The sequence below is a fragment of the Rhynchophorus ferrugineus genome, unplaced genomic scaffold (genome assembly GCF_030347505.1).
Source record: "Rhynchophorus ferrugineus isolate W39M unplaced genomic scaffold, kcgeb_rfMv2 rfM2, whole genome shotgun sequence".
Lineage (NCBI taxonomy): Eukaryota > Metazoa > Arthropoda > Insecta > Coleoptera > Curculionidae > Rhynchophorus > Rhynchophorus ferrugineus.
The window spans coordinates 68,871,578-68,893,322 of record NW_027472581.1 but is presented as its reverse complement, the minus strand read 5'-3'; the positions used below and the strand labels follow the sequence as shown (position 1 = coordinate 68,893,322).

At 32.8% G+C, this 21,745-nt stretch overlaps 1 protein-coding gene across 2 annotated transcripts in view; it reads right to left on the bottom strand.

Annotated features, from left to right (window-relative positions):
• Positions 1-1,908: 1,908 nt before the first annotated feature.
• LOC143191292 (uncharacterized) overlaps positions 1,909-21,745 on the bottom strand; it is a 149,143-nt gene continuing 129,306 nt past the window's right edge. For both annotated transcript variants that reach the window (XM_076396213.1, XM_076396214.1), the window contains one exon: positions 1,909-2,036. In XM_076396213.1, coding sequence (XP_076252328.1) covers positions 1,977-2,036 — 60 coding nt within the window. In that variant the 3' untranslated portion in view covers positions 1,909-1,976. The remainder of the gene's footprint in view (positions 2,037-21,745) is intronic.

Here is a 21,745-nt window from a genome sequence, read left to right as displayed (position 1 = left end):
ACGAAAAGAAATGTGAAAATCCACAATTTTTTAAAGTAAATGTCTCTATTAAACTTACTAGTGTAACTCTTCCCTCTACTTGCACCAGATTTCTCAATAATAATACCTGGTAATGGTAACCTTTTCCTTTAAATTCGAACTTTTCTTCGTAAGGATATTTCTTTCTTCACATAAATTAAATTAAAGAACACTTCCACAGTTCTTGTTATTAATATTGTATTTATTAAACGGCCGAAAGTCTCTTAAAATTTCGATACAGTTACCCGATATCGCATACGGGCGCTGGACTAAATGCTGCGAAATTTCCACTTAAATATTGGCCGTATTTTAGTCGTCCGTTTGAAGTGACGCGGGGTTTGCGGAGTACCGCGCGGGTGTTTTAAGGAGTTTACAGAGCACGATTGTGTGGCCCTGATAAATAATAGCGACAGCGGGAGTCGGTAGTCTACAACTGGTCCACGTTGCAGTTTTTTTATCATCTACTACAATAAGAATTATTTACTTTGTGGTAAGTAATAGAAAGTATTTTTGTATTTGCACCAGGCGTTACTGTATTATGGTCATCTATTCACTATAAAATGGAATTTATTGAGAAAAATTGTTACAAGCAAATGAATTATTAAAATATATTTTTTTGCAACTTTTCCCATCTTTCTAGAAAAATAACGATATCATATCGAAAGAATGATGGTTGAAGTTGGTTTGGTAGCCATTCAATAATTTTCGCAACTCCTGGAACATATGACTGAGTGTTACTGGTCTCTTATTGCAACAATATGTTATTAACAGTATTTTGTAAAGTAATGTGACGTTGGTAAAACGTAGTAACAGTTTAATTCAGTTTTGGTATTTTGATAATCCTGTTAATAATAAGACTGTATGGCCATGAAAATTATTCTTTGATGGACTCATTAATTTTTGCGATTGGTATTGTCGTAGTATACATATTTGTTTTCGCCATCATGATACATCACGACAAACTTCCCTTTTTTCAAGCAAGGAATGAAATTACTGTATTGAAATGGTTTTAAATAGTATTTTCAGTTATTTCGTGTGGTAGCCATTTTCTCTAATTTTGAATCTTTCCCATCGCATTTGGATTTCTGGAGAATCGTCCTTCTTTCCATCCCTTAGTAATCCTTATTATTGATTTACACAAGCACAGCTAGACGGAACAAAATGTTGTATAGGTGGAATGGGGCCTCTTTGAAAATGATGCATTATTATCAAAGAAAATGTTTTGTTCCAACATTGTATATCAATTCTGACGCTAAAACCTATAACTCTACATGATACCTGTATTGTCTTAATATCTACGAATTTTGTTAATTTCACTTGACTTTTATCATATTATTAGCTTGTTATTGTAATTCTATCTAAAACTATTATGACCTTACATTTTTCATTTTCTTATTGTAGCATATTCTCGTTCATTCTCGTAGACATATAGACAATATCAAGACTAAAACCCGCCCCTTTTTAAGCTTATCTTGCCAATCCTTCTGTGTGGTTCCGAGACTTGTACACTGTTACAATCTGACATATCATACGTAAACTTGAGGTCTCTCAAATGCGATGTTTACTATGAAAAGTGAACGAATTAGTTACAGACCTCAGAGGCAAAATAGACCTTTTGGATGGAAGGCTCAGCGAGCAGCTTCGAGAAAGACACGACTTAAGATGATCAACATCATCAACTGTGTCGAGATCTTGTGAAGAATATTCGAAGTCCTGCGGTACCAATAGTAGATTGATAATGAAAATGTTTTCCTTGTAGACCATGATTCATAGCTTTAGTGTTTATAGTGTCAATATAAGCACTATTTTAAATTATTCCTCTAAACGTGCTGACACAACAGAGGGTCAATAAATCAGATATACATTTTTAAAACTACATATATATTTGGCTCTGTCTTTGGCTTGTGGTAATAATTATCCCATTTAAATATAGTAAATTGATAACAACACTATTGTTGTCACACCTCTCGATTAGATTTTCGGTATTTTGGATCTTCATTCAAAAGGTGTTCAGTCATCTGAAATATATAAAAACTGAAATCAATATCAAAGTGCCAACAAAATTTGCGAATCGAAAACAGAACTGATATATCACTTTCTAAAAGAATATTTAGAGCACAACCATCTACTGCCACAAATTAATTTACTGCCACAGTTTAATACTCCGCAGTAAAATAAATTAACCCAGAAATAGAAAACAGAGAAAAATTAAAATACATATGTTGCTTACTCTGTAATATTTTTGTCATTTAACGCTTCATTTTATATGGAGGGTATATAGTAATAGGTTTTATAATAAGTTTTGTCATTCTATTCTGATAGGTTTAATAGTACTATTTTTTAAAGAATACACAGGAGGTTTACGTTACATCACTTTTCATATTTAATTTAAAAAATTGAAAAATTGATTTCTGAATTCATATGTGATGATATCGAAAAGCAATCGTATTAAATGTACATCATGATCAAAGTAAAATGGAAAATAAGTTAAGATATAAAATATAAATGTTGATTAAGAGAAGATATAAGGCATCTGATTAGACAATACGAACAATATTTATACTGAACTTTAATTATATTAAGCATACTATGGAACTATTAACAATTTTACAGATTAGTTATAATCCAAGAATAATAATCCAGATTAGTTCCTAATCCTCTGGCTCCTCTACTTTTTTAATTCCTAGACTAAATGTATATTTGAAACCTTATAAAAAGTTGATAGTCGTATATTAGATATAATTATTTTGTATTGGTTTATTTAAAATTAAATATTTTTAATTTTATATTATTTATTACTAAAATATCGTAGATCAAACGCATCCCACATTGCGAAGAATTTATGTAATCCATGAATTGATCCAGTTTTTTAAATCTTCAGAGAAAATCAAGAAGATCACTTCAAAAAAAAAAACTTTTTGTCGCTGATTGAAGCAAGCGATAAACAGATGAAGCAATCTATGGAGAATACGCCATCTATAGTAGAACTTCTCATATTTTCAATTATATCTCGACTTGACGTTTATAGTTTGCTTAACACACAATTTTTCTGCTTAATATTGTTAAATGCATTGTTATTGTTCATTCTTATATTGGCTTATATACTAGCTGACCCGTCAGACTTTGTACTGCCTCGGTCCATAAATTAAAGATCTAATAATCCGTAGTTAATAAAAAATATGCTCGTTATAAATGAATTTTTATTATTATTTTCTATTGATTACACATGATGTTTCATACTTAGAAAACAGAGTTTTCCTGAAATACTGGCTATTTATAAGTTTTCAGTTAAATATTTACAGACACACACAGTTATGATACAGTTTGTTAATCAATTTAAAGCTTTCCGATAAACTATATTTTTTATTTTGTGTTGCGTAAATAAACAAAGATGACGGTTTTCCGACGCGCGAACACGCGACCTTTAATTGCCCAAGCGCGAAACAGGGAAACTGCAAGTTGATACCGCAAACTTCCAACGATTGGCCGTGAGATTTATTTATGTTCATCGCAAAGGCCAGACATACTGGAAATTATAAACGTTTAAAATCGAAAGGTAAATCCGTTGGAATCATCGTTATACGTGGGATCAAGACATCCTCTCTTTTGTACTTTCCCTTATGATTGTTGCCTTAGTGACGTTATTCATCATCTTTTGTACAGCCAGTCTGGTTCCATTACACAGTCGAGGTTGATAAATGATATGCAGCATGATTTCAACTAATCCTACGTTTAACTGCAAATTTTTAGGTGGTAATCCAGGCATTTCCAGTGAATTTAAAAGCTCCGTGGGATAGTTGACTACGTCGTCCTGGTTCATAACGGTGTCGACTAATTTGAAGGAAACCCACTGTCTCGGAAAAAAATTCTGAATGGGCGCATTGAGATCCTCGACATCTTTATTTTTCTGTTCATCTGTATTTAGTGTTGGATTATGAGCACAACGCTTATCAATTTTCGCATCTGAACTTCCCATAAAATAAATTTGTAAAAATTGATGATTTGCATCTGATAGTGGTAACAGCGCCCCCAGTAAGTGATAAATTTGTCTTTGTATCTGTAATTTTTAAAGATATGTCCAATAATTGTTTCTGATATATATTTTAATACAAACTTGAATATTTAAAAAATGTTTGTAATACTTTATTGTACATTAATAAGTAACAAAGATGTGAAGATACACAGTAAATAAGATAAAATGTTATGGTATACCTTGAAAGTGGACCTGAAATTGTCCTGTATAATATGTGTAGCTCCAAATGATGTCATCTGGAAACAGCTGTGATATTTCTGGTTGTTGAATCATTTCCAATCCCAGAAACTAAAGAGCGTAAAGGTGGTAAATCCGGTGGTGGGACAATGTGGGAATTTTACTTTGCCTCCAGCACAACATAATCCAGTAGATTCGCCACTGTATTTTAACGCCTTGCAACATTTACAAATTATTGTCATTTCCCCAATTGTTACCGATTCGTCGGCACAATAATCTATTGCCGCATCATGGTGGATTGGTGTAGTACTTCCAGGATCACAGGAGCACTGTGTCCGCGGAATCGCTCAATTTCATTATGTCGTGCGCGCTGTTGTTGTGTTTGATGTGCATGTGCTCTTCGCACATTTGATTGACTGCGACGACCTAAGTCAGGTCGTCTTCCCCTCGGCATCGTAAATTGTAATTAATCAAAGTTTCACTATCACAAAAAATCAATAAAAAAGGCACATAATTTGAAATATCACTATCACAAAGGATCACCGAAGAATAAGAAAGTCTCGCGCACGTAGCGGTAATCGTCCGTGAAGAGATAGAAAAACGCACTCTTTGTCGAGATATCGACCGACATAGAAGATGGTTCGATATATTAGTTGGTTGTCAAATGTCAAATATTATGGTTGCCTTCAGAAATTTAATTTGTGACAAAACTAAAGATTTATCAATCTATATAAAAATAATATGATACATAGTTAACAACTGTAGTTAATCTACATAAAAATAATCTGGGAGTTAACAACTGTAGTTAGCTAAAATTAAGTTTATTTTCTACCTCCTGAGAATAAAGATATAAAAATTCTAAATAGTTATTCATTTGAAACTATTTTTTCTATTTGATTTCTGAACGACGGGGGATACATCAAAGATAAAACGACATTGTTGTTTTTATTTAATTTCGAGAATTTTCATATTTATACACCTTTTAAATTTTCCCTGGACTTCCACAAATAATTCAAGACCAAAATTACTCAAATCGGTCCAGCCGTTCTCGAGTCTTAGCGAGACTAACGAACAACGATTCATTTCATACATTCATTCATATATATATATATATATATATATATATATATATATATAATATAATAATTAAATGTAAGAATAGAGAATTATTTTTCTTCGTAATTCAATAATTTCTAGAAAGGAAATTCGAAGCTTCGAATTAGATCAGATTTAGTTGCGAGGCTTACGCGGCTTTCGGATTGAATGTAAGTTTATCATCGTTTCGCAATCGTTACATATTGCATTTTCAGGATGGGAGCTTTGATACTGAGGTCTCCTAAATAGGTTATCTTCCGTAAGCGAGTTCCTTACAACGTATAAGTGCTCTACTTTTTCAATGAATTTAGTTGAATAATTTATAACATGGATAACAGAGAAAATGATTTCCTAAATAGGGTTAGTTACACAACTCTTTTCTTTGTGGAGGCTATTCTGGTATTAATACATTTCGAAACCCTCTTGATAGTTTCTTATTGCATGGTATATTATTGCCAGTATCCATCCAGTATTCAGTCAACATGGTGTGTCCATATCTCATATATCGTTGATGTCTTTTTATATGTGTACTTATCATTCATCCAGTTCCCCTATACGCTCTTCCGCACTCACAAAGAATCTAAGATCACTAAGATCTAAGGTCGCATTCTAAACCTATCTACTTCATTGTCTAAGAACGTTGTCTCTAAAGAACGCAATTCTGACATAGCAATACGACTATTTTCTTGATCTCTCTCTGCTCATCAATGCGGTTAGCACGTGAGGTAGCTGTTCGCATATTTGATTGACTGCGACGACCTAAGTCAGGTCGTCTTCTCTTCGGCATAGTAAATTGTAATTAATCAAAGTGAGAAAAGTTCTCGCGCACTTAGCAGTAAAGTTTCACTATCACAAAAAATCAACAAAAAAAGAGCACATAATTTGAGATTTCACTATCACACGTCTAACACGAACACGTCTAAGCTAATAAAGTTCAATCTCTAGTAATAACGGAAAATCTAGATTCCTGGATGTGATGAATCATCCTATACAATAAAAAATTCAGAATGGAAATTTTTTCAAACGGTTGATTCAGATAACTGTATGTTTGCTAGTTGACTATTACCTCTGTAGCGACCTTGGAGCATGTCGAATTTTGCATCTTTGAATAACAGTCAAAAAAATACCTAAAGATATTATCTGAGATCTTGAACACATCCGGGGTGCCAGCAGCGACGGCCACTAAATGATAACGAAAATCTGGCAACCCGGAGATGTTGATTTTGGATATTATTGAAGTGTACTTTAAATCATTTAGTCACTGACCATCGTTCAGTTTAAACGTGCCAACAATCCCGCACGTCTTTTCTGGTATCAATGCGTCGCTCCTCTTTTATCTATTACATTTCTAATATTTTTATAACTTCAATAAGTAACGGTCACACTAAATATCACCATTTCATTTTGTCCTTTCTCTATTCAAAGAGCTATATAACCGCCAAACCTCCATTAACTAAAATATCTAGGAAAGAAATCTTGAAATTATCCTCGGTCTCCATGGTGAATTGGAAATTTGAAAGTGGAGAATTCAACTCGAACAACCAACAACTTAAATTTGATCAAATCATTCAAGCTTCTTCAGGGAATTTTATGATCCTGGTGTTAACTAGGCAGTATATTAAGGCATTGTTTCAATAAAACAGAAACTATATATACATTTGATCCACTACAAAATTCGATTCGTCCCGTATATGGCCGTTCCACCGTAAAATAAAACCCTAACCGGACAATAAAAACCCTTATAAAATCTGACATCTCTTCGGAAGCTACATCAAAGTGCGTAAAAGAAAATCTCATTATGACCAACATGCACCCTCATTTGCTGCCCCATATAGAGCGAGACTGGAAGTGTCCGAGCTTTATTTTGAAAAAAGCAACAAAATTGGTATTAAAGTTAATAGAAATCCGACAGGGGGTTTTGTGACAATCTTGTGCAGTGAAATGAATGATTTATACAGAGTGTCTGTCTTTTTGTATCAAATAAAATACCAATAATAACTATGACCCATTTTTTTGTTTTATTTTAGAATCTACGAATGACCAACTTAGACTAGACCATCCCAGAAGAGATTCGGCCCTATCGAGGCTTATTATGTTTTTTCCTTGCCGAATTTTACACTTTTGTAAAGAATTACAATTACCAAAATAAATATATGTGACATACCTAATAGATTATTGTTAATATATTGAAATAATAAAAATATAAATTATCTTCAGGATAAAATTCCAGTTCCTGTCGTTGTAGATATTGAATATGTTGGGACCAGCAGCTACTTCTTATCACTACCATGTGATTGTCCTTAATATTAATATAAAGTCGGCGAAAATTACTTCGATTTTCTCTAATAAATCGGTTTAAACTAGCATATATCTAGTAATATTTGTTCAAACTAAACCAAGAACTAGTGAAACCTATTGAAATCGAGCCATTCTATAATGAATAATTACAAGAGAGCGAGAAAGAGAGAGTGAGAGTGAGAGAGAGCTCATAGTTTATTATATTATTATTATTAGAGATAATATATTAACATCATAATCTCCAATAGACTCTTCAGAATTAAACAAGAAGAATTTACAAACTCCACCTCTGTAAAATTGTGAATGATAAATAGTAAAATACTTTTGACTGATTTTATGGCAATAATAGGTAATATTTTGTTTGATTGGCTCCATTTTGGCTCGATTTTTGTTCAAGTCGTTTGATTGCCAAATTTTTTTTCCTAAAAGCTTGATGTTTAGATTCGAGAGGTTCCAGAAATTGCATCGATTCGAAACAATTTGAAGAAGTTTTTACAATAGCAGCTAAATTTCGTAAAAAAATATTAAAGGTAAAAAGGTGATAAACTCTTTTCAATATATATACTAAATATTTCTAATAAATAAATTTTCTGATAGAAAAACTCTTCTTTAATATTGAACAATTTATTTTCTTGGCTACTAAAAAATACAGGAAAATAATAACGGACACTTTTTGGTAAGATTTATTTTATCAGCAGAGAAATTTTTTTTATAATCTATTTTTATTTCTTATCAATTTTCAGTTGAATGATGCATGTAGGAAAACTTTCTATGGTTTGATAATATTTCTAAAGAGAATTCTCAACTTCTGCTATCTGCAATTAGATGTCATCAGTAACAGACAATCCATGATTTAAAAAGCAGTATTTGATATTACAAGTAATGCTGAGGTGCTAGAAGAAATCATCACAAAAGAGATATCTTACATTCTAATTTAAAAAACTACAAATACACTTCTGCAACTCGAAATTCAAGACAAAATTACTGACGAAAAATGTATTACGTCTGAAGATATTTTGACCAAAAACTAGCTAGAATAATTGCATAGAAAAAAATAATTACACCAGGTACTACAACAACTTTACAATTCAGTATTTGGCAATGTTACTATTTATTATTGAGCATTTAGAAAATCCATTAGATTTTTGGCAAACTCAAAAAATGATATTACTTGAATTATATCAGTTACATTAAAAATACTCTGCTATACCCGCAACATCTATCTCCTGGGAAGGAGTTTTTTCAAAATCTGACCGAATTATTAACGATCGAAGAAATCGCATGTTTAATTTTTATTTAGTATTTATCGTTATTGTACATCTTTAGTTTTTAGGTTTTGTTTACGCTCTATTGTAGTATCTATATTTCTTATAGGGTGTTATTTAAAAATAGCACTTAACATATTATTAAAATACGATAAAATATTTTGGAGGTCATTATTCCTGTTTACAGATCCATAGAATATAAAATTATTCTAATATAAATTCATTCAAATATAAAACTTATTCTACTTCCTTTAAAATGAAATTATTCATTGTATAGTAATATAATTCAATAATTATTTCTTTCCTTTTCTCTTTTAAAATTAGTTCGAGAAGGAATATGTGCATCTCTCGTACTACGGTTGGAAAAAATAAGCACATTTAAAATAAACTGTCCCAAGCAATTATCTCCGTCCTTTCCTCTCTCACAATTTATACAGGAAGGAATTCTTACATCTTCGTCTGATATCACAAAGAGGAAAAAACAGCCAAACCCTGCGTTTGACTGAAAATAGTAATTACTATTTTCATTTGCTAGTTTTTTAACTATCGACTGTTTCGACTGTTTTGGATTATCGACTGTTTCAACTATTTTCAGTCGATAGTTCTCAATGCTATGAAATACGTTTCAGTGAAACATTAAAAGAGAAGGTCGTGAAGTAGAAACGTGCGAAGTAATTTTGTAAAAAGACAACCCAACCACATGTTACAAAAATCCTTTAAATGCTGAATTGACATTCTTTATTGCAATTTTCATTTGCTTCACTTAATACACTACGGTTTAGCTAAACAAAATGACCATTTTAATATAAATTAAAAAATAAACTACTGAAAGAAATTTTTTATAAATTAATGACTAAAATATTTATTAATTCTTATCATAATGAAATTAACTTAATAACAATATTTCTTTAACACAAATATAATTATTTTATGTAATGTACATTTCAGTTTTAATTCAGATGGAATAAAATTATAAATCCTAGTCGAACAGTAACAAAATTTATAACCAATGCATTTGACGGATTTTGGGTTACCCTCGATTCATTTCCATACAGATCCAATAAATTAATCAAGGATCTAATAGGAATCTATGGTCAATGCTACATTATCCATGTCTACCAGCCATGTTCTCAATGATATACAGTGACCGGCTTACTTTTACGACATTAATTGTACTAAAATGTTTAAATGAGAGATCTGCAATTCTAATAATATGCTACGAATGTAGATTTTGACTTCTTATTGTCTGGAACTAAGTAATTAGTATCTGATTATCTAAGTTAAAAGCATATTGCTTTTTCATATAAATTATAAAAGATTTATTAGAATTGTTGTTCATTTATTATGATTGGCGAAAATATATATAAAAAGATATATATAATATTGGAACTAGAATTGTGCATATAAATAGCTCTTTAATTGTGGTAAGTTGGGAAAAGATATTTATTTAAACAAAAAACATAAATATGAAAATGGTCATTACTATAAATTCAACTATCAGAAACAAATAAAACGAAATCATAACCATAAGAAATCATAGATAAATAAATATTTAACTTAATAGGAAAATTTAACTTACGACTTGCTTAAATCGCTATGCTATAAACCGCGACGGGATGTGATTGGTTCATTTCGTCTTTACAGGGCCTTTATTGTTTATATGTTTTTGGCGCCATTTCATCAGCGTACCCAACCTAAGGAGCAGTGCATTTAGATTTTTATAACGTTTAGAGATTAGGTTATTAGTTCATCAATATTTACAAGAGGGTAGAATAATAAGTAAAGTGAATTCTCGATTTAGAAAGTGTTCTGTATCTTGATGCATAGATAGTAAAGAAATGCAGAGTGACTTTACTTCGAAGGAGTATTTAGCTGTCTTTAAAAAATGGTTGATAATGAAAATCTCAAACTGACTGGATTAACCATCAAAGATATTTATAATCGTTACACCGTATTTTGTTGTAAATTGAGGTACGTTTATTCATATTAATAATCATAAAATATCATAAGAAATACTAAATGCTTTATTGACGTGTTTATTAACAATTTGTACCGTATATATTAAACAAAACGTTGCCCATAATTTTGTAAAATATTTTCCCACTTTCGCTTGTATCATCGGCCTATTTTCGCACTTTTGGGTCTTTCTAAACCATATGCCATGCCATGCTATATCAATATGAACAAGTGATAATCAGAAGACGCTATGCGTGATGATTACGTTGGGTGCTGCAGAAGATCCCATTCGAGCTTCAACTGTGTATCCTTCCATAGAGTATATCTAGAAGTTTCACTTAAATAGGCGAAGCCAAGGAAATGTTTTGCGGGGTCCAACTAAGGCTGACTTTGAGACCACTTTTTTGATTGGTTGATTTGAATTGCCCTACAGAGGCATTTGATTGGCTTATTTCTATAACCCGATTGTTTGTCTCTATGGTTTGTTTATGAAGCTATTTTTGTGTGTCTGACATTGAGTACGATCAGCATTTTTGTGCCTTTATTATAATCACTATTATTTGATTACAATATATCTTCATTCTCAAAAGTGTTGTACATCCAGTGTATGTGCGGAAATAAAATGCCAGATGTCGTTTTCCTTTCATTGCTTTTACCTATTACATATACAATTATTTATATAGAGCATTTCTGTTTATATAGTCTATTCAATGTTTTTTTAGTAATGCGTCATGGATATTTGTGACGTCGAAATATTGCAAACGACTTTCTCTAATAAATGGATTTAAACTAGCATATATCTAGTAATATTTGTTCAAACTAAACCAAGCACTAGTGAAACCTATTGAAATCGAGCCATTCTATAATGAATAATTACGACAGAGCGAGAGCGAGAAAGAGAGAGTGAGAGTGAAGGAGAGCTCATAGTTTATTACATTATTATTATTAGAAATAAAATATTAACATCATAATCTCCAATAGACTTCAGAATTAAACAAGAAGAATTTACAATCGGGTGTGCTTCAAGGCAGCATATTTGCTTTTACTAGGGATATACCAAAGCTCGAGAGAATTACGATAGCTACAGTTGCGGATGATACAGCCAGTGGGCAAAAACCAAAAACCATCCATAAATATAATATGGCAGCTAGCGTTAAATTAGTAGTCTGATTTTATCAACAAGAAGAAAATAAACAACCCCCCCTTCAATCTGAAGTTGAGTGGCGCTATAGTATTATATACAAATAGTGCTAAATATTTGGGCATGATACTAGATGTCAAATTAAAATAGAAGAAGCATGTTAAGAAGAAATTTTAGTCTAACTCAAAATAAAATATAAAAAGCTATATTGGCTCCTTCAAAGAAAATCCAAAATACTAATTCACAATAAGATACTGATTTACAATCAGGTGTTCAAACAAATATGGCCATATAAATTAGAGCTGTGGGGCTGTACCCGGGATAGCAATATAAAAAGTTTCGCCAATAGTTGCAATAGTCGCTATGTTTTCTAGTATTTTAATATCTATCTAACCTTATTATTAAATATAAAACCGCCCTTAACTTCTATATGCTTAAGGTAGTCGTTTTCTAAATTATAAATTGCATATTTGAAAAATACTACTCCTAAAGGCAAACAAAATTCAATGGTATCTCGTGCTGTAATTTTCATGTAAATTAAATCTTAAAACTTGAAAAATAGCGCAGGTTGTTTATTTTTCATTTTCTTTTAATTTTTTTTTTAGTTTCTTTTTGGCGTAACCATTTGACGACAATATTCTTTTTTGTATTTGAATTCGACTTTAAGAATAACTTTTAAAGGTTTTAATTCAAAAGAAAGGAGAAATAAGTAAAAATCGAAGAAGTCTTCGAGGGGACTCCAGTTAAAACCAATCTATATTTTTAAGTTAAATGAATATCACAGCGACTTAGTAAGAAATAATAGTGCGGTAAATAATTGATAAAGGATAAAAAATACCAATGATACATATATATATATATATATATATATATATATATATATATATATATATATACATATATACATACTCCTTTTTTAGAAGAGATTAAACTAAAATTATTGTCTGTCCCTAGAGATAAGACTACCCACTAGTCGAGATCCGGTCTGGTCCTTTCCTGCGTCCGTTTCCTGTCGCCAACTTTTCATGCGAACTGACTGGACAGCCAGATGCGCGCTAATTTGGATTCGACGAACAAAGTCCAGATTAGGCGTCGCCATTCAATTAGAAAGGACAAGAGACCTGACCCCCCGGTAATATATCGCGTTAGTTAATTTGAAGGATAGAGTAAGTTAACGCCTATTTGTTGTCGCAGGAAAGCAGTCGAAAATGGCTTTCGGTCAGTATTTCGACGACCATACTCATCCCTCGCACTTCTCCTCAGCTGTTGTTGACTCAATTTAAATTATTAGGGTTCAATGGACACAACATCCCTTTTAGTATTTCAAATCTAATTAGGTTTTTTAAAATGTTGTCGTTCGGAAATATTATCAAGATACATGTTAGTAATATTGATGATAGCTTTTTATATTTAATCAGTAATTCAGTCCAACATTAAAATAAACTTAATCATTAAATATAATGCATATATAACATATACGCTTTCCCTAGTACGGATGGAGAAATGATGAAACTTTTTGTGTATATCATCCGATAGGTGGCGCTACGATAGCATTATAGAGACATTTTTTTGAACATTCTTTAAATATTAAAGCCTATAACAATAAAATATCACACATATATAAAATATTTGTCAACAACATACTATGCTTGTTCCTAACGAACTAGTCAACTATGGTGTTAAGTATTTGAATTTACCGGGAATGGGCGTTTTGGGCACGACACCGACACGACACGACACGTATTTTGTTTGTATCATTTTCATTAGTATTGTTCCATATAGAAGACTTTCATTCTACTAATTCAATTAGTTTTACAATATCATAATTAAAGCTAGACATTTTCCTCTTTTAACCTTAAAAATATCTCTGTACACATTATAAATCGGCGCCGACACGAGTGGACAGATTGCTTTCCGCCGACATGCCGTTGCCGGTCGTTGTTTACGTGTGATTACGTGTCCACCGATATCGGTGTCGTGTCGGTGCCGTGTCGGTGTCGGCAGATGTGAAAACACCCAATGTCACCACATAAATTGAGACTGAAAATTGGTTCATCAATCACTATGCTTCGGAATTAAAATCCATCTACATAATGTAATAATACATACATACACACAAGATTAGTTAAAATATTATGGGTAATGTGTTTCTCAAATTCATACTTCTCACATGATCATTTATATGTTGTCTGCACTACAGAGCTATTAAGGTTATTGACTTATCAGGGGTAAGTGAAAATATGATCCATCGACCCACAATAGATTAAAAGCGAGAAATACCCTCATAGACTTCAACAGATCGTTTCTGCGACAATTACAATATTAAGAACATAAAAATAAAAAAAGTAATATTTGGTCACTTGGTTCCTTTCTACCCTCCTGGCCCCACTCTATCCTAATTCTGGAAACCCATTGATTACTGTCTGTCTTTCAATGTGGGTTTCGCTCTGGTCGGGCCATAGTAAATCATTTTGTGGGCTTAGAGTATGATATAAGAAATTCTTACTCTGGCAGAAAATATCTGCTGGCACTATCATTGGATTTACGAAGTACATTTGATAGAATCCATTAGTTTTTGATAATCAGCAAACTACACAGCTTCAAACTCATGGGTAATATCCTGGACTTTGTCAAGAATTTTCTCTCCTCCACCTACCCGCTCTCAACTGGAGTCCCTTAGGGGTCATTTCTAAGTCCTACTTTATCTGTAATAGCTTTTGATTCAATAACTAAATTCCTCGACTCAAGGCTCTCCTACCGAGTTTTTGCGGACGACATACTTATTTATTGCTCGGTCAAGTCTGCAAAATTTGGCGAAAAGCTTCTTCAAGGAGCATTAATCCGCTTTTCTTCCTGATCCTTCTACACCGGATTCCTTATCTCTCCTTCAAAGTCCTCTGTAACTTTTGTCAAAGGCATAACTGTACCCGCATCCATTCCTTCTCTCTTAATGATAGTACAATCAAAACTATTGATCGTATAAGGTTCCTAGGATTCATTTGCGACTGTCGACTGTCCTGGAAGTATCACATCAACGAACTTAAAGCTCGCTGTTCCAGCGACATGCAAATGTTGCGTTGGCTATCACAAAGGTGCAGACCAGGAAACCATACTTAAAATATATTCCTTCATTATCCTTCCTAAGCTAGACTATAGTTCCCTACTCTTCGCCGCTGCTGCTCTCACTTACTTCAAATACCTAAATACCATACAAAATACTGCACTTATCGCTAAGTGCCTTTCGAACTTCCCCTGCAATTAACTTATGCAGTCTTACATTCACCCACCACTTTCTTATCGTAGGGATTTATTTTCACTGAAATTCGCTTTGGGATCGCTTGCTCTGCCATCTTCTTTAAATATGACCTCCAATTGGGGTTATCCTCCCGTCCTGGACCGTCTTATCAGTCCTTAACTACTCCACTCGTACCTCTCATAAAACTGCTGATCTTCTTTCTAGCGTTGGAATTGGCTAGTTGCATCCCATGCTCGTTCACCATCCCAATTTTCCTTCTTGGACTTTCATTACCCCCTTCATAAATATATCTTAGTTCTTTTACCTTTATCGGTCTAAGTGCTGCGACCTTCTCTACTCTTACCCTGGCCGTAGGAACATATATACCGATGGCTCCAAATTTCAGCAGCTTGGCTTGGCAGTGCATTTGTAGTAGACAACCGGGCATTCCGTTTCAAGCATTCCGAATAGTGATTCCGAATAGCGATATTTAAAACTTTATCCTACATCACAGCATAATCCTTCAAAAAATGGCTAATCCTGACCGACTCCCAAAATGCTCTCGAAAATTTTCATCAATGTGGATGTTGAGATATTCATTCGCAGTAATACGGCAAATGATGTGAGTAAGAGGACCAGCTGAATACCATAATATTGCCGCCTTGACCTCGCATTTTACGCTGACGACACTGCTTTCTTCACGGCCGCCAGGTTCGAAGTTACAGAAGCAGCGCGATTATGCGGTCAAGTGGTTCAAATTCTGGAGGTTGCAAATCAACGCCCTGAAAACCCAGGCCATCATTTTCCATAAGGAGCGTTACGCACTGCGCGTCTCGCAATTTAAGATCGACACCACAATAATTCCATGGCTGAATAACGTCACGTACCTAGGTCTTCACTTCCACCGACGGTTCGGTTGGCATTCCCAAATCCAGAAAGCAATTCAGAAAGGTTCGGGAATAGCAAACCTGCTATCTTCTCTGATCTGCCCTTCTAGCAAACTTCCCATCTCCATCAAATGCTTATTTTACAAGATGTTAATTCGGTCCGTACTCCTCTACGGATCTAATGTCTACTTCAAGTTTGTTACACCCAACCAGGTCAAACGGCTTCAAGTTTTCCAAAATAAGCTCCTCAGGAGAATATTAAACGCTCCATGGTTTGTCAGAAATAATCAAATTCATAGGAAAACTGACACTCCAGAAATCAAGCACTTCATATCTCAATCATTCCACAAACAACAACTCAGCTCAAGTTCTTCTGAAAACGCGCTTGTTCGCGAGCTGGTCGACATGCTGGGAGCTTAGCACCGCGTCACCGCCAAGCTCCCCCCTTTTCCAGGCTGAAACGACCTCATCCGTCGCTACAGTCATAACTTTTGCCCCCATACAACAGTACCCAATTGTGTGTTAACTCAGGTTCGCGAATCAATAGAATCGCCGGGCCCTCGTGAGCAATAACGGCTGCCCGATCAGCGGGTGCCATATCCCCAAATTTAATGCAGTGGCAGTAGTGATCCACAGGGGTTAATTGTGAGGCGGTTTCGGTTTAGTGTATTGGTAAGCCCAGAGGCAGTCCCACATAACCCGATCCAACTTGTCACTCCAGGGCAAGTCTCCGCGACCAGGTATGCGTCATGCATTCCACCGCCTGGTTTTTAGGCTAGAACAAAAAAAAATATATTGCCGCCCAAATTATAACGAAACCTCCCCATTGTTTGATTCTAAAAAGCAGGCAGTATAGATCGTAGACTTCTTTTGAAGTTCTCCATATATAAACCGAGTCGTTTGTAGAAAACTATGTAAATCATGATTTCTTGGACCATACCAATTTCTTTCAATTATTTACACAAGAGTAACAAGAGTGGGAAATATAACAATGATCAACTATCATAACCACGCCAGAAACGAGACTTGATGCTACTGGACGTCTGTATGTATGAAGTGGAATTCTACCTAAAGTTAGTTACTCAGCCGTTGATTTTGGACCATTGTTTGGAGTTCATGCTCAACATCATCATCATTATCATCATCATCATCATTAATTCATAGACGGGGCTCTGGTACAGTAGTAGTTACTAGAAGTACTAATACATTTCATTACAGTGGACGCAACTGTTCTGTTGTTGGGAAACTTTCGTTTTCTAGTTTTTAATTACTTTCTTAGCCTTGGTCCATGTCAGATGATGTCGTCGATGTCGGAAATTTCCTGTAAATCGCTGTAATATGAATCTCTATTTTTCTTTCTTAACTGTGGACTATTTATCGCATCTTAAACGATTTGCTTCAATTCTAACACGATATCGAAGCGAACTATACATAATTTGCCTTAATGTCAAGGCTTTACTAGGTTATATTAAGAAAATATCATTTTGATACTGAACTTATACCGTAAATTAGTTGAATGAAAAGTATAGGTTTAAAACAAAAAAAAACTTTAAACTTACTTTAAATCTATGGGTTTTATGGGAAATAAGTTGATTTCACAGAATAAGTAGTATAGAGAAGCGTATGTCCCATGTTAAAAATTGGAACTATGTTTCGCCCGTAATTATCGAGAGAGGGCGCAGGCGTGAAGCGGTTTTAGTGAAGAATTAAAAAAATTACAGCTAAAAATTTCACCGACAAATTTAAAAAATTCTTAGAATATTACTGACAAATTGAAAAAAAAATTATTTAAATATATTTTATTAAAATATTGCAATTACATCATTAAAACATACAATACTTATACAATTATTTAATTTAACAAAAATTTACATTACTACAGTAATTTTAAAAGGTTTACAGTCAAAGCCAAAATGAACTGAAACTCATAATTGATGCAGCACCATTGTGACATTTTGACGTCCTCAAAGTAGATGACGAGCGTTCACTGCTATTTTGAATAGACTATATAACCAATATACAACTAAAAACTGATATTACTGTAAATACTTAAAATTATTTTCTTTTCAAAGTCTTAAATTTCAAAGCTAAAAATTTGTAAATCGTAGAATATTAAAACAGAAGCTAATGAGTTTTAATCAGTAGTAACTGAAGCTTTAATATATACTTCGCGTTCAATTATTTAAACATGTTCCTTTTGCTAATACAAAACCCGTATTTTTCCTTACCCGTCGCTAATGCCAAAAAGTATTTCTTTGATATTTAAATCCCGAAGACAAAAGGGTTGAGAGAGGGTTATTTTATGTGATAAAACGCTACACAATACTCCATTATCCTAACTACGTCTAAGCGTAGACTCCTTGGGGTAATATTTACGGCAATTTGTAATATTAAACGTCATTGTCCAAACAAAGGGATATCCTCAAACTTTTATATAATGCTATATAATATACACAAAAGTTGGTTTCCTATATATGCGAAAGGTATTTTTTAATTTATATATATATATATATATATATATATATATATATATATATATATATATATATATATAATTATGTAGAAGTTCTCGTTATTTAACAAGAGATGACTCTTTTAACAAATCATTCACAGTGACAGGTATACTTTTATTTGATTAGAATTAACATACGTTTCATCCAATAATACTTTTTCGTTTAAATGTAAAAGAAATCTAGTTCAGGATGTTTTTCATCCAGAACATTCTTCTGATACTTTTTGAGCAATATTCTATTTCAACTATAGCGGTTAGTTTCAACGGTTTAAAGATGATAATTTTGAGGTATTTTTGTTACAAGTTACATTAGATATGCTTAGCACAATGTTAATTACTGTTGTATTTTGTACATCAGTAGGTATCTGGTAAATTAATATTAAATTAGGATATTTGAGCTAAAGCTAAAGCTAAGAATTTCTAGAATATTTAGTACCGTTGGAATGTTTCATAAGTAAAGAAATTGGATGGCACATCAATTGAAGCCGAGAGACGTTGAAAAACTATTTTGCCAATTTGAAGGTTTACAACAATACCATATAGGGAAATCGTTTTTGTATCCTGTAATAACTCGTGATGAAAAAAGGTAACATGCTACCATATTATGAGGCGAAGAAGGTCGACTGTCTTGCTCATTTCATTAGGAACTCGATGACAAAGAGGAATATGCAAGCTGAAAATGAGAGAATCACAAGCTAGTTGTAGTACATTATATAAGATTATAAGAAAATGTATTAGTTAAATGGAATACAATTAGAATTATGTGTACTTAAATAGTATCTGTTATACAAGCAGATTCTAAAACCAACATAGAAATGGAATGGAAATCTATTGTTCCTGGATATTCCGCTAAAAGTAACAAATAAAATAAAAAAATTTAGAACTAAGTTTCAAGAACTATCATAGATGCAGATTGCATAACACCTTCAAGTACCGACTATTTTTTAAGAAATTAAGAGATTCGAAGAGCCATGAAGAGAGACTCATATCAAATTTATCCCGAGGTATTGCAACTCTTGGATAACATTTGGGTAGGACAGCTCAATTGACTCAAACGTATCAAACCATTTAATCTTGAAGTCATAGCGCTTAGTGGATTAAAAACATGTTATTTAATATATGAATATTTCTACTGTATACTAGATGTTATTTTGCAATATTTTAAAATCAAATTGTAGGTAAATTCTAGGTATAAGAGTTTAAAACCAAACAAAAAATTTCGTGGCGAATGCTACCGATAATGGTTAATCAAAATTAAACAATAATTGGTCGGAAAAGCCATAATGTGAATAAGACACGAAATTTAGCAAAATCACATTGTCATTCGATTAACTGATCTCTTTTTGCCCACTAGTTCAAAATTAAAACTTCGATACAGCAATAATCTGCCTAAAAACATTTTATATTCTTAATATAAAGTCATATTTTCAACAAAATTTGAGATCGAACTTTTTTCATTAATATTACTATAATTAATTTACTTTAGGTTTGAAGTATTTAGTCGAGGATAAAGTAACTGAAGACGGATAAAGATATAGAAGTAAAAAATGATGTTATACTAGTGGAGTATTAATATACTTCGACTTATTCAAATCAAAAATAGAAATGTTGAACGGTACATTATAAAAATATAAGCATAAATAACTTAATTCCGACTCATAAAAGACGCCTTTTTGTTTAACTTATCTGCGTCGGTCCTTACAAAATGCCGGAATATCAAAATATCCTCGTAATTCTCTACGAACACGTAAACACGATTTATTTACGCTGCTGGATATTCAATTTATGACTAGGGCAGATAGGCATCTCAGCTTCGAAATTCACACTTTTTCTTTCTGAATATAGGGCATGATACCCATCTAATTCCAAGCGTAAATCATCCAGAGAGATAAGTTATTTACATATCAAAGCAATGTAAAATTATTGCAGATCATTTGACACATGGATTATATATTTCCTTCTTCACCATCCCCCTAAGGGTACAGTTTTCGATAGTTAAAACTAGAGGTTATTAAGCAAATTGAACTAAATTTATCATTGTAAAAATATATACGTTTTGATTTATCGTTACAGATAAAGTTTTGTGTTAATAATTTTTTTATTACATTAAGTTTTATAGCCACTGTATGGAACGTTATGGTATAATAATACAACATGGCTCCACCAGTTCGCGCTTTAAAGTAGGCTATAGTGGAAATAGTAAGAACCACCTTTTAGTATACAATTTAGCAGTAGCTGTCTTTTTCTGTATAGAAAAGTTTTCTCTGAAAGAATAAAAGCTGCTAAAGCTGAAAGCGATTGCTGTTTTCTAGTTTAGTTATAAAAATTAGACATTACATTTAAAACATGCTACATACACTGCAACCACTGGTTTTAGAAATGAAAACCAACCAATTAATTGACTGTTTTGAGGTGTTTGACAACTTCTCTTAAATGGTAGTGTCCTTGTACCAATATTTTATTAGCTCTATACTAGTGATATTTTAGGGATATTGCATAGCGAACCTATTTGATTTGAATAAAAATTTAATTATTAATATTTAAGTAAATATAAATACATTACATTGAGACATATTACACTACAGAGTTTTGTGTGAGGTCATGGCTTGGAAGACATTCCAAATTTTTGGTGTATACCTAGAGTAACAGTTATAGATTTGCACAAATAATTTTAACATCAATCTAGTCTAAACATGTTAAAACAAAGGCCTTCGGAGCATTGTCAATGATTCATGGTATATTCGAAATGAGGACATCCACAAAGATCTGGGATCAGCCAATAAATTAAATCGTTCGCGAATAAACAAGTGTTATAATTATTCAACAACAGAACAACAAAATCCTTTGTACTTGTATAATTTAACTATGGGTGAAAAAAAAACAGTTTTAGCCATATATACTTAAATGTTATGTAATAGGGCCCTGACTATCCGGCCATCTGTTTCTAGAACTACCTGAATGATGAAAAGTGATCCTCAGCGTCGTTCTCTATCACCGTTCAAGTCGCCTCTTCTTTCCGTAAAAGTAAACAGGTTTCTAAGTAAAATAGTTTTTTTAAACCCATTCGAATTTTATAACTGGCGCAGTCTGTAGGATTCCGGCGATATCATAAGTCTTTTTGTTCTCTT